The sequence below is a fragment of the Pocillopora verrucosa genome, chromosome 10 (assembly GCF_036669915.1).
Source record: "Pocillopora verrucosa isolate sample1 chromosome 10, ASM3666991v2, whole genome shotgun sequence".
NCBI classification, from domain to species: Eukaryota; Metazoa; Cnidaria; class Anthozoa; order Scleractinia; family Pocilloporidae; genus Pocillopora; species Pocillopora verrucosa.
Window position 1 is genome coordinate 7,727,275 of NC_089321.1, and position 12,450 is coordinate 7,739,724.

Sequence of the window (12,450 nt, forward strand, 5' to 3'; positions counted from 1 at the left end):
TTTTTCTCTCATAAGCTAAATTGTTATTACGGTTATTTCTCTCAAGTACCGTATTTATTGGATTAACGCCTCACCTCGATTATGCACCCTCCCCTCTCCTTCTGCTTCCCCCTCCCCATCCCCCTGCTCGCCAAAAAAAAAGTGTCTAGGAGGAGGCTCTTCAAAAGGCGATGGTTAACGGTTAAAATGTCGGCCATTTTACGGCTAACGTTTAACTTCTATCCTTTGTGATTACTAAGAAAATTTTACTTTTTTTTTTTTTTTCGCGACTAACGATTAAAATTTGTCAATTTTTCTGCCTAACGGCTAAATTTTTTGGCTGTTTTTATGCCTAACAGTGAACCCGATCGAGAGCCTCTAAGAGGAGTATAACTTATTCAATATTTCCTTACAATCTCGAAATTCACTGCCTATAGTTCATCTTCGAGTATTGTTATTATTTATCATTTTGTGGCGAAATAAACTAAATACTTGCTGAAAATTAATGAAATCAAACAAGCGCCTACCTCAAATAAGCGGTCACTCTGAAGGTCTAAATATTTATTAAGAGCCCAGGACGTTTACCCAAATAAATACGGCAATCCTTGATTTACGCACATACATGCGGTCGATTAAACCACGAACTTATAACGGAATTCGGCGGAAAACTGCAATCCCTTCCTGATAGATTATGATGATGTTTTGAAATTGACCTTCATTACCAAGAGTTTTGCTAGAAGGCAGCTTTTAATAGGCTAAGCTTTTACGATGGAAAAGTAAATCCTACTCAGTAAAAGAAGTTTGGCTTAAGACAGTTAATGAAAGTTAATGAAATTAAATTTGTTTGTTTATTGAGAATATAGTTAGCTCTCTGAAAACTGCTCAAAGTCAAAGATTGGTTAAAAAAAGGGAAATTATCGTTTGCTTAAAAAAACTTCAGAGATACAGTTCATCGAAACCGATATTTATTCTTTTTTTACTCTTTCGTCTTTTTGTTCTTCTTTGATAGTCATATCACCTGCACTTTGGTTTTACCTCGGGGACTGAAATTTGTCTCTCGGCGATGTTTACATTTGAATAGTCCTCGCCGAAGCACAGAAGGTTGATGAGCGTATGCGGTCGTTTAAGACGTTTACAGCAACGGAGATGCTGTAATCCTCCAAAATATCTTAAGTAAAATTAGAGAATAACACTAATCTTGTTCGTGGCTTGTATGAATTTTTTTCGTTTAAAAAAGTGCGAAAAGCTGAAAGCAGACGGAAAAAGTTGCATAGTCACCTTTTGCAATACTATTTGCCGTTAAAGTCACGTTTAACTTCTCTATTTTAGAACAACTTCCTTTCTTATACGTGATGATTCTGAGACAAGCTGTCAACTGTCATTCAACAACACTAAACTATTCTATTTCGGTACTCGCCATTCTATCACGTGCTTTATTCATGTTTGCCTTTAGATTCAGATCACGTCTTGCGTTGAACTACCTTCCTTAGAAATGACTTGTTTTTCCTCTTCAATATTTAAATGAATCTCTCTCAAATTGTTGTTTTCACTTCTCGTCTTCCAATTCTCTCTGTAATCATACTCATGTTCATCAAATCGGACTCCCCCTTCGCAGTTGTTCGATTTTGTTAATCACTCGTGTGATTACAGACCACTATTAGACTCCACTCGGTCCCATTACCATTACTAATATGTTTCGCTTTCAATGGAAATTATCGTCGAGGCCCTAAGAATCTCTTTAGCTAATTTCTCTCTGGTTGATCTAAATGCTTTTTTGTAGTTTGAGCCCCGAGCTGTTGCATGTTAGCTCACCTGCTTACGATGTTTCTGGTGCAGATACACAATATATCAGCCTTACTGCTGATATATAACAAAAAAGGGCTCATTAATACTACTTTTGAATAATGACATTGAGACGAGGTTTAAAGGTTGGGATACAACTCAATCGGCCCCGCAAAAACAAAAAATAAACAGATATCTTGTCTACTGGTATTCTGGTACTTGCTCATTCAAAATGACCGGCCAAGGAGGTTGAAATAAACCAACATCTTCAAAATCCTCAGAAAAAAGTCACTTCAGACCGCACGACTTCATGTATATACCTAACTAGCAGCTCAAAGAATTTTTAAGAAAATTTGCATGACGGCTTAAGCTATTATTTAGAATAATTATGGCTTAATGATAGTTTGATATTTATAATTCTAGGTACATATTTTGTAAACATGTTTTTGTAGAGCGCTGTCGTTGAAATTTTCCCAACAGGTAAAAGGATCAGATAGAAAATAAGATCGAATTGATCACATGTAGCCTCCAGTTAATAAAGACAAAACACATTATGTAACCACAGCTCTTTCATGACTATTGCGTTCACGAAAACTTAACCCGTCCCCGCCTTGTTATACCCGAAAACGTATAATTAAAATCCTCTTTTTTTCACAATTAAACGCAAGTTAACATATTGTTTGAATGAGTGTGCTTGAAATGGTTTTTAAACGAAGGGAAGATAATATAAGAAAAGATACGCATAACTTGACACACATTCCTCGCTTTTTGTTAGCTGATATAAGTTTTTCACGACTCATTGTGGGTGGGAAACTGACATCCGTCAATCGTCTGTTACGCAAATAGTAAGCAAACAAGCGATCAATTAACAAATACAAAAATCAGCATCAAGTTACTGAAGCACAAATTTATGATGTGTATTGAAAGCGTCAAAAAACCTTTACAGTTTTACACCGAATATACTGTTGCAATTAACAAAGATGTTTATAAATAAGGACATGCACGTTATTTTGTGGCAGATTCTTTCCACGAGGTAGTATCGCTTCTTTATAGCTAATTTTTACAACACAAAATAAAAAAATTTGATAACTAACAAGTTCTCAGGGAAGTCTTTCCTTTACTTAAACTGAATGTTGTAATTACCAGCTGTTTACATACACGTCAAGAGATGAAAATAGACTGAGAAAATGGAACTTTCTAAAACTGTTCCTGAGCCCTATGATATTTCTATTCAAAGTACAATTATCCAAATGTGATCATTCCTAACTATTTCATTTGAGGTAACTACGGTTGCAGATACTTTTGCTAATCAAAATGAAGGTTCAGCGTACATCTGTCGATATTCTTGAATTTCTGGAGAATTTAACGTATGCAATTTAGAACAATAATAATATCTATGCAGATCATCACTGCCGTTCACTAAAAAAAAGATAGCGTTCAGAGCTGTTGGCTGAATGTCGGCAAATGTGACCGCAACGATGAATGGAACGCAGGTACCGAGCTGCTTAAATCCAGTTACTGAGGGAAAGGGAATCGGATAAACCTTTGCTTACAGTTTTTATAAAATAGCAAAATACAAAATAAAGACAGGAAAAAAGGTAATAAGCGAGTAAGAAAGGAGTTTTTACTATGGGAAAAATCTTTTGGATCTGTTCCTCATGGAAAACTAGATCCAACTCAGTAAAAGAAGTTGGACTAAAGAAAGTAAATGAAAGTTATTTGTCAGTAATCAGCTTTGTTTTGTTTATTGAGACTAAAGGTAGCCCCCCGAGAACTACTCAGTGCCAAAGCTTGGTTAAAGAAAGGAAAATTATCCTTTTCTTAAAACAACTTCAGGCATACGGTTCATCGAAACCGATATTTATTCTTTTTTACTCTTTCGTCCTTTTGTTCTTCTTTAATAGTCATATCGCCCGGTACTTTGGTTTTACCGCGGGGACTGAATTTTGTTGCTCAACGATGTTTACATTTTGAATAGATGGCCTCGCCGCGGCACAGAAGGTTAATGAGTGTATGCGATCGTTTAAGTCGGCTAAAGCAACAGAGATATCATCTTTGCTCGAATACAGAAACAAGATTAAAGGAAAAATCTACATCGTAAGCCATATGAATTCTGTCATGTAAATTTGTTAAATTATTACAAGTTCTCCTGGTGAATTATGAAACCATACTATTTTTCTCGCATATAGGAAATCGGCTTTGTCCCGGTGTTTCCTTCCCTTTTATTACAACTTCCTGAAAGTTTTCTTTAAAACTCCAACCAGTCTACTGAGCAACAAGCTCAGGCTAATTAAACTTTCGATGGCAACATAATTAAAAATAAATTCTGAATTGAAAAGAAGACTTATGAAGCCATATCATTTTTTATCGCACATAAGAAGTCGGCCTTATATTATCCTGTACCCTTCCTTTTTGTTACGACTTCGTGAAAATTTTCTTTAATACTCCAATAAGTTTACTAAGCAACAAGACTAATCAGTAAGTTCGAGGCTGGATTAAACTTTCGATGGCAACATAATTAAAAATAAATTCTGAATTGAAAAGAAGATTGTAGATCTTTTCGCTACCATCTGTCAACCGTTATTCTATATCAGTAAACATCTGTGGCTGGGCTATTTCTGGAGCCATTGGAACAATATTGATAATGATTATATAAACTCATATAGGATGGGCTCCTGCTTATAAACTTGAGAAAATTGTCCCTTTTGCCGACAATATTTGAAAAAGCATATCGTTTGCTTAATTTCGGACAAAAGCCGATTCTAACCATACTTTTCTTAGTTAGAGGTCTCAGGTGAAGACTATCGATTTTCTAGAATTTTCCTAGGCATGTTCATTAATTAAACATGTGAAAGTTTCATCTATATAAGATGGATAGGCTGTGTTTTCATCCAGTCGAGTTTAGGTACCCACCGCAAGGCTGTTGGCTGAAGAAAAACCTGATCTCTTGGTATCGAAAAATGTCTGCAAACGTGACAGCAATGGTGAATGGAACACAGTCCATGTCGAGCTGCTTCAACCCCACAGCGACAAGAATTGGTGAAACCTTCGCCTACTGTCTACTATTTGTTGTGTCGCTGGCTGCGAATACCTTCATTGGAATAATTGTCTATAGGACGAAAACTCTGAGAACACCAATCAACATTTTGATTGTAAACATGGCAATCTCTGATCTGTTGTTCCCGATTTTCTACTTTCCTCGAATTCTTGTACTATTAAACACGGCCAGCCACTGGCTGGTTGGCGGTCCCCTTGGCCATGCGGCGTGTAAACTGAGTTTCTTCACTGCAGATGTCTCAATTCTAGTGTCAATACAGAGCCTGTTGTTGATCGCAGTGGATCGATTTGTAGCTGTAGTATTTCCTCTCCGTTCCCCACTGATCAGTTCAAAGCAGTGCCGGTACTTCATTCTCGTCATTTGGATCGTCGCCATGGCAGTCCATTGCCCATATTTGATCGCCTTTAAAGTTCTTGAGTATTCAGAAGGGCTAGTTTGTTCGCCACAGTGGAATGACATATTTGGAGAGTCCCTATCGCTGCAAACCTACATACTGGGATTGATCATTGCTACCAGATATGTCCCTTTGGTTTTGATTGCCATACTTTATTTTGTCATTTCCTTAAAAATTAAATCGCAGAAGATTCCAGGGAAGCAATCAGCTAACGCAAGAGAACGGCGTTTGAAGAAAGAAAGAAATGTTCTTAATATGTCCGTTGCCATTGTCTTGGTGTTCACCGTATGCTTCTTGCCACTCAGCATCTGCCTCATGCTGTCCCTTTATTCATCAAACATAGCTATATGGTCATCTTGTGGCATGCAATACTTTGGAACTATTGCTCTTCTTCTGGCGCACTCGTACTGTGCTGTAAATCCTTGCATCTGTTTTATCTTCAGTGGTAATTATCGTCAAGGTCTCAAGAATCTCTTCGGTTGTTTTCCTACAGGCGAAGCAGCTTAGTTATCGTTTTCTCCCCAGCCTTCTGCATGCTGTTTGGATTTATCCGCGCATTGATGTGGCTGAACATGCCCGCCGTTTCTTTATCCCTATTTATAGAGAATTTGAGCAGAGAAATTTTTGAGACGCGGGCAGCAACAGGAGAAAGAATAAAACTAAATCTGGCACGATTTGACACTAATTCATCGACCGTAAGGAATAAGAACTTTTAACTTGCGGCTGCCGTCTGCGTCTGCCGTCGATGCTTAAGCTCCCTAATAACTACACTTACGAAGAAGTTGGTGCGGCGAAACCCATCCATCAAATGATTTACTGTTTGGTGACAGCAAACTTTCCACATCTTACAACTCTGGCCATCTCTTTCTGACTTGTTGAAACTGTTCGTAATCCCTTTTAGACGGAAGAGCCTCGCCATATTGCTTCTGAAATTTTTGACTTGGCACCCGAAAAAAAACAGCCCGTACGTTTTTTCAACTGGTCAGGCAAAGTGACAATAGACGTTGTTGAGATAATGTGGGATCTCCTTAAGACACACGCCAGCGGCAACTCGTAATAAATTAAAGAAAAACTTTAGAGCTGAAGTTAATCAGAAAGGGAATACTGTAAACGTTGTAGCGGTAACGTGTAATAAATTAAAGAAGAAGCTTTAGAGTTGGAGTTAATCAGAAAGGGAATACTGTAAACGTTGTAGCGGCAACGCGTAATTGATTAAAGAAGAAGCTTCCGTGAGCACAATTCTTGGTACCTTCCGTCCAGTTTGCTCATGCAAGCTAGTTTCCTTCAAACGCCCCAACAATTGGCGTTTTTGCGACTAAAGGTTAAAATTTGCCAATTTTTCCGCCTAACGGCTAAACTTTTAGGCCGTTTTATGCCTAACAGTGAACCCGATCGAGAGCTTCTAAGAAGAGTGTAACTTATTCAATATTTCCTTACAATCTCGAAATTCATTGCCTATGGTACATCTTCGCGTATTGTTATTATTTATCATTTTGTGGCGAAATAAACTAAATACTTGCTGAAAATGAAGAAAATCATAAAAGCGTCCTCCTCGAATAAGCGGTTACTCTGAAAGTCTAAAAATGTATTAAGCGCCCAGGGCGTTTACTCGAAAAAATACGGCGATCCTCGTTTTACGCACATGATGAATGGAACGCAGGTACCGAGCTGCTTAAATCCAGTTACTGAGGGAAAGAGAATCGGATTCAACTTTGCTAACAGCTTTTATAAAATAAAAAATAAATAAATAAAGACAGGAAAAAAGTTAATAAGCGAGTAAGGAAAGAAGTTTTTACTGTGGGAAAAATCTTTTGGATCTGTTCCTCATGCAGAACTAAATCCAACTCAGTAATGTATATACCGTCTTTATTTTGTATTTTGTTATTTTCTTCCCCTGCGAGGCGTGATCTGAATTAAAAAGGCAATAAAATTAAGCAAATGACTGGAAAGCAAATACTGAAATAGCGTTATTTGTTGAATAACGTTTGACAGCTGGTTCCGTGTGATAACAGCTTATAATTATTGAAGGAAAATGTTCCAAGATGTAGTGCACAGTATTTTAAAGGATTATAGAGAAACCAAGAGTTTCTTTTGAGAAAAACCCAGTAGACTGAAAAATTTAATTTTACTGTTTTCCGTTGCCATTAACGACCGCATAAACGCACTTATGTTAAGTGCTCTGGTGAGGTCATTTATTCAAGGTGTAAATATTACTGAGCGGCAAATGTCATGCAGACCCCGAGGTAAAAGCAAATTACAAAGTGGCCGGTGATATGAGTGCTAAGGAGGGAATTGATGAAGTTTAAATAGCGCAACATTTCTTTCAATTCTCGATCAATTTTTTTTCCTAATTCAGTCAAACCCTAATGTCCCATGTACTTCTTTGATATCTCTTTTTATTTCTCATGCCAAAGAATAAACAGATGTAATTTTTTCTATTGCTCTCAATATATTTTCATCCCTTCGTTTAAAAACCATTTCAAGCACACTCATTCAAACAATCTGTTAACTTGCTTTTAATTGTTAAAGAAGAGGATTTTTAATTATATGTTTTCGGGTATAACAAGGCGCGGACGGGTTAAGTTTTCGCGAACACAATGGTCATGAAAGAGCTGTGGTTACGTAATGTGTTTTGTCTTACTTAAGTGGAGGCTACATGCGATCGATTCGATCTTATTTTTTATCCGGTCCTTTTACCTCTTGGGAAAATTTCAACGACAGCAGTCTACAAAAACATGTTTACAAATATGTAACTAGAATTCTATGTAGCACACGATCATTAAGCCATAATTATTCTAAATAACGGTTTAAGCCGTCATGCAAATTTCCCTAAAAGTCGTGCGGTCTGAAGTGACTTTTTTGGGAAAAATTTCATAAGCGAGTAAGGAAGAAGTTTTTACCATGGGGAAAAATCTTTTGGATCTGTTTCTCATGGAAACCAGATCCAGCTCAGTAAAAGAAGTTGGGCTAAAGATAGTAAATGAAAGCTATTTGTGAGTAATCAGCTTTGTTTTGTTTATTGAGACTATAGGTAGCCCCCCGAGACCTGCTCAGAGCCAAAGATTGGTTAAAGAAAGGGAAATTATCCTTTTCTTAAAACCTATTCAGGGATACGGTTCACCGAAACCGATATCTATTTTTTTTTTTGCTCTTTCGTCCTTTTGTTCTTCTTTGATAGTCATATTACCTGTACTTTGGCTTCACGGCGGGGAGTGAATTTTGTTGCTCAGCGATGGTTAAATTTTGAATAGATGGCCTAGCCGAAGCACGGAAGGTTAATGAGCGCATGCGGTCGATTTAAGGCAACGGAGATATCATTTTTCCTCTATTCCTCCAAAATATCTTAAGTAAAATTAAAAAATAATACTAATCTTGTTCACGGTTGTGTGAATATTTTTCGTTTCTAAGTGCAAAAAGGGGTTTAGAATCGAATCTGTTGCCGTAAAAACATTTTTTTCCTAGGGGTGAACCGTTGATATGCATTAAGGAATCCTGCCTTGCATTAGAAACAACTATGAATAACACATATTAATCAAGTAGTATCTAATAAAATCTTACAGTCATGTGCATTAGAAAGGGTTTTAATTCCTGTCGGATATAGAATATCATCTTCATTTGGATTATATTATAAATACCATACAGAACACAGGGAGAAACTTATCATTTTATCAATCACTTTATCGTAGATATGACCATATCAGATGTATTAATCCAAATTTTCTAGATTTTCTATGTTTCGTGAGGAAACATTTACTGTGCATCATATATTGCTTACTTCTGGTAAGAATACAATGTAAGAAAGTTTTTAATTTGGCCTCGTTTGTTCAAACAGGTGCTCATACTGGTAAAACATTAGCAAACACTTACATAGAGATTCAAAAATAGGACGCGATATGCTGGCGACATACTGACGCAATTATCAAATATTTGATTCTCTCAATCGTATATTGTGGGTGGAAAAATATCTGAAAGAGGAAAGCGACTGACAACAGAATATAAAATGTTTGTATTCTCTTGCTACTGATTAAACAATTCTGTTCAAATAGAGTCCGCTTGTTGACGTCAGTCAGATCTCTTTTCTTTATTTCGATTAGTAACATTCAATATATCTAGTTTCTTTGTCTTCCCTCCCCCTCAATTTATTCATGAATCTCGCCTGTCGGAGGCTTACAGTCAGCAAAGACAGGCGCGGAGGCAGGCGCATAAAAGATGGCACGTAGAGGTTTCCTCGGACGTATTTTAAATAAAGTTTCATTTTGTATTTCTTAATTGAAATGAGAGAAAGGGCTGCCAATGTTCCATGACTCACTTATTTAGTACAAGATTGTCGAGCAATCATAATTAGTTAATGATATGAAAGAGATCACGGATTCTTTTACATTTTAACCCCCCCCCCCCTATAATTCTGATTAAGATTTCATTTCATGACAGTGATATAAACATATTCAAATTAAATAGAGACAGACGAAAAGATATGAACATAATGATTGTAGATATATGAAAATCATATATGTGCACTGCGGTGAAGAAACGAATATAAGAGATCCTCGCAGCTATGAACGCTACTGAACTAGTAGTTGAAATAAGACCGGAAGAAAGATTTTCAGGCCCGTACGGGATTTGAACCCATGACCTCTGTGATGTGATGGTTTATTTAGATCCAATGTAAAAACTAGTTCCCAGTTGGCTTGTTAGCGCAGTTAGTAGAGCGCTGCACCGATATCGCAGAGGTCATGGGTTCAAATCCTGTACGGGCCTGAATTTTTTTCAGGTCTTATTTCAACTACTAGTTCAGTAGCGTTCATAGCTGCGAGGATTTCTTGTATGCGTAGGTATGAATATGTTCAAATAAAGACAGACGAAACTTAATCGCTTCTTATTACAGGCTTCAGATGACACCCAAAGTTTTCATAGAGCATAATGGGAGACGAATTTTAAAAATTTCTTTTTCCTTTACACTTTGGCCGTCAGAATCGAGAAAATGTCAGATCTGTGAAATAAAGTCATCTGTGTCAGAAATTCGCTCTCGTGTAATTGTATGAAAATTTCCCAAATGATTCTGGTGGAAAAAGAAATTAAAAAAAAAGATAAAATAGAATGAATGCCGATATTGACTTGAATTAATAGCTTTCGTCTTTTAATCTTTTCTTTCTTTTTTGAAAATTGAAAGTTCGATGCAATGTTCAAATAAAGAGAGACAAAACTTAATGGCTTTTTTTTACAGGCTCCAGGTGGTACCCGGGTTTCATTTTCAAAGTATAATGAAGGGTGACTTAAAATTTCTCTTCCCTTCAAACTTTCGTATGTAAGGATCCAACAAAGGCAGAAACGCCTGAAACGTCAGATTTTGTGAAATTATATCATGATTTAGAAATTCGCTCCCTTGTTATCGTATGACAATTTTCCTACGCCTCTAGTGGGACAAAAAGATAAAGATGAGAAAGAGTGCCGATGTTGACTTGAATTACTTTTCCGTCGTTTAAAGTAAACGTTTTAAAATTCAAATTTTTTAATCATGTTCAAATAAAGAGATGAGAGACAAAAGTTAACCGCTTCTTATTACAGGCTTCAGGTGGCACCCAGGTTTTCATAGAGCATAATAGAGGACGACTTAAATTTGAAATTTCTTTCAGTTCCTTCACACTTTGGCTACGTCAGAATCAATTTCTCTGAAATTAGCATTCTTGTAATTGCATAAAGCTTTTCCCAATGCCCTTGAAAAAAAAAAGATATAAAAAAGGCGATCAAAATAATTCCCATTAATAATCCTTTTTAATTTCGATAACATGTAAAATAAAGAGATTTGAAACTTGACCGCTTCTTGCTACATGCTTTAATGGGTGGTTCCCCTGTTTTCATCTTCAAAGGCCGACTAAAAATTTCGCTCCCCTTCGATTTTCAAAGTTGGTCAGTCAATGCAGTTTATCTGCACTACATGTGCATCTGAGACTAAACAATCGGTCTTCGATTCACTTGCCCGCCGTCGCTGGAATACAACACTTTCAGAAGTATTGACATCATTATTAAAGACAAGAGAGCCTCGCGTCAGATTCTTGAAACCTTGCCGGTAATTAACGCTAAAAATGAAACAAATGCAAGGGTTTATAGCACAGTTTGAATGAGCCAAAAGAAAGGCAATGGCGGTAAAGTATTCGAAGCCACAGGATGCATTTTCGGGTCTGAAATGCGTCGGTAGTAACCAGTTAATCGTGTAGGGAAACCAGCACAGCGCAAACCCAAACACGATAGCTACGGACATCTTTAATACGTTTCGCTCCCTTCTCGCTCGTTGGCGCTCAATGTTGATTGATGGCTCGCCTGGTTTCTTCTGGAGCTTAAGCCTTAGGCAAATAATTATATATAGTATTGCAATCAATACGAATGGAACATAAAACGACACAGTGAAAACCGTTACGTTATAAAGTTTTAACGATGAGCTATCGCCAAAAGCTTCAATCCACTTTCGCTCACACGCCAAGCCATCCGGATACTCAACAAGTTTCATTGTCAAGAGATATGGAAACGAAACGGCCATTGCAACGATCCAAGTTACGAGGATGAGGAACGGGCACAGCCTTGAACTGATGAGAGGAGAACGGAGGGGAAATACTACAGCTACAAAACGGTCCATTGCAATTAGAACCAGGCTCTCGGTAGACACAGAAACAGAAACGTGCGGCAAGAACATTACCAGCTTACACAGTACCACGCCAACAGGACCACTGATCAGCCACGGGTCCTCAGTGTATAACGATGTTAAATACGGCGTTATAAGAAAAATCGGCAAAAGAATATCGGATATGGCCATATTGACAATGAAAAAGTTGATGGATTTCCTCAAAGTTTTCGTCTTGTAAAAAATAATTGCAATCAATAAATTTGCAATCACTGAAAATACAGAGATCAGGCTGTAAGTAACAGTGTATCCGATTCTTCTTGCTGTAGGATCGAAGCACGATGTTGTCTGCGTTCCATTTGTGGTTTTGTTGAAGTTCGTCGACATTCTTAGAGATTAGCTTTAAACTCAAAAGTAAAGTTTGTCAACCGCAATGGCACTTTCTATTTATGACTAAGGGACGTGTCGGATGAATCCTACGCCTTCACGTGACATACCATTAATAAAAGCATATTACAATCAAAAAAGCAAACGTGTGTATGGTAAGCAACAATCGCGGAGAACTGGGAAAAGCGTAGAAGTTGAGGTCACAAGTGGTAACACCTTTACATGCGCCTTGCA

General features: G+C 37.3%; 2 protein-coding genes across 2 annotated transcripts; one reads left to right on the forward strand and one right to left on the reverse strand.

Annotated features, from left to right (window-relative positions):
• Window positions 1–4,721: 4,721 nt before the first annotated feature.
• On the forward strand, window positions 4,722–6,104 carry LOC131791722 (RYamide receptor-like). The gene has a single exon (XM_059109100.2). It carries the CDS (start codon window positions 4,722–4,724, stop codon window positions 5,718–5,720), a length of 999 nt encoding a protein of 332 aa, XP_058965083.2. The 3' UTR covers window positions 5,721–6,104.
• A 4,933-nt stretch (window positions 6,105–11,037) lies between these two features.
• Window positions 11,038–12,404, reverse strand: LOC131791761 (RYamide receptor-like). The gene has a single exon (XM_059109140.2). It carries the CDS (start codon window positions 12,214–12,216, stop codon window positions 11,122–11,124), a length of 1,095 nt encoding a protein of 364 aa, XP_058965123.2. The 5' UTR covers window positions 12,217–12,404; the 3' UTR covers window positions 11,038–11,121.
• Between the last annotated feature and the right edge of the window lie 46 nt (window positions 12,405–12,450).

Coding starts and splice junctions, on each gene's coding strand:
- LOC131791722 (XM_059109100.2), top strand. CDS start 4,722: ATGTCTGCAAACGTGACAGCAATGGTGAATGGAACACAGTCCATGTCG.
- LOC131791761 (XM_059109140.2), bottom strand. CDS start 12,216: ATGTCGACGAACTTCAACAAAACCACAAATGGAACGCAGACAACATCG.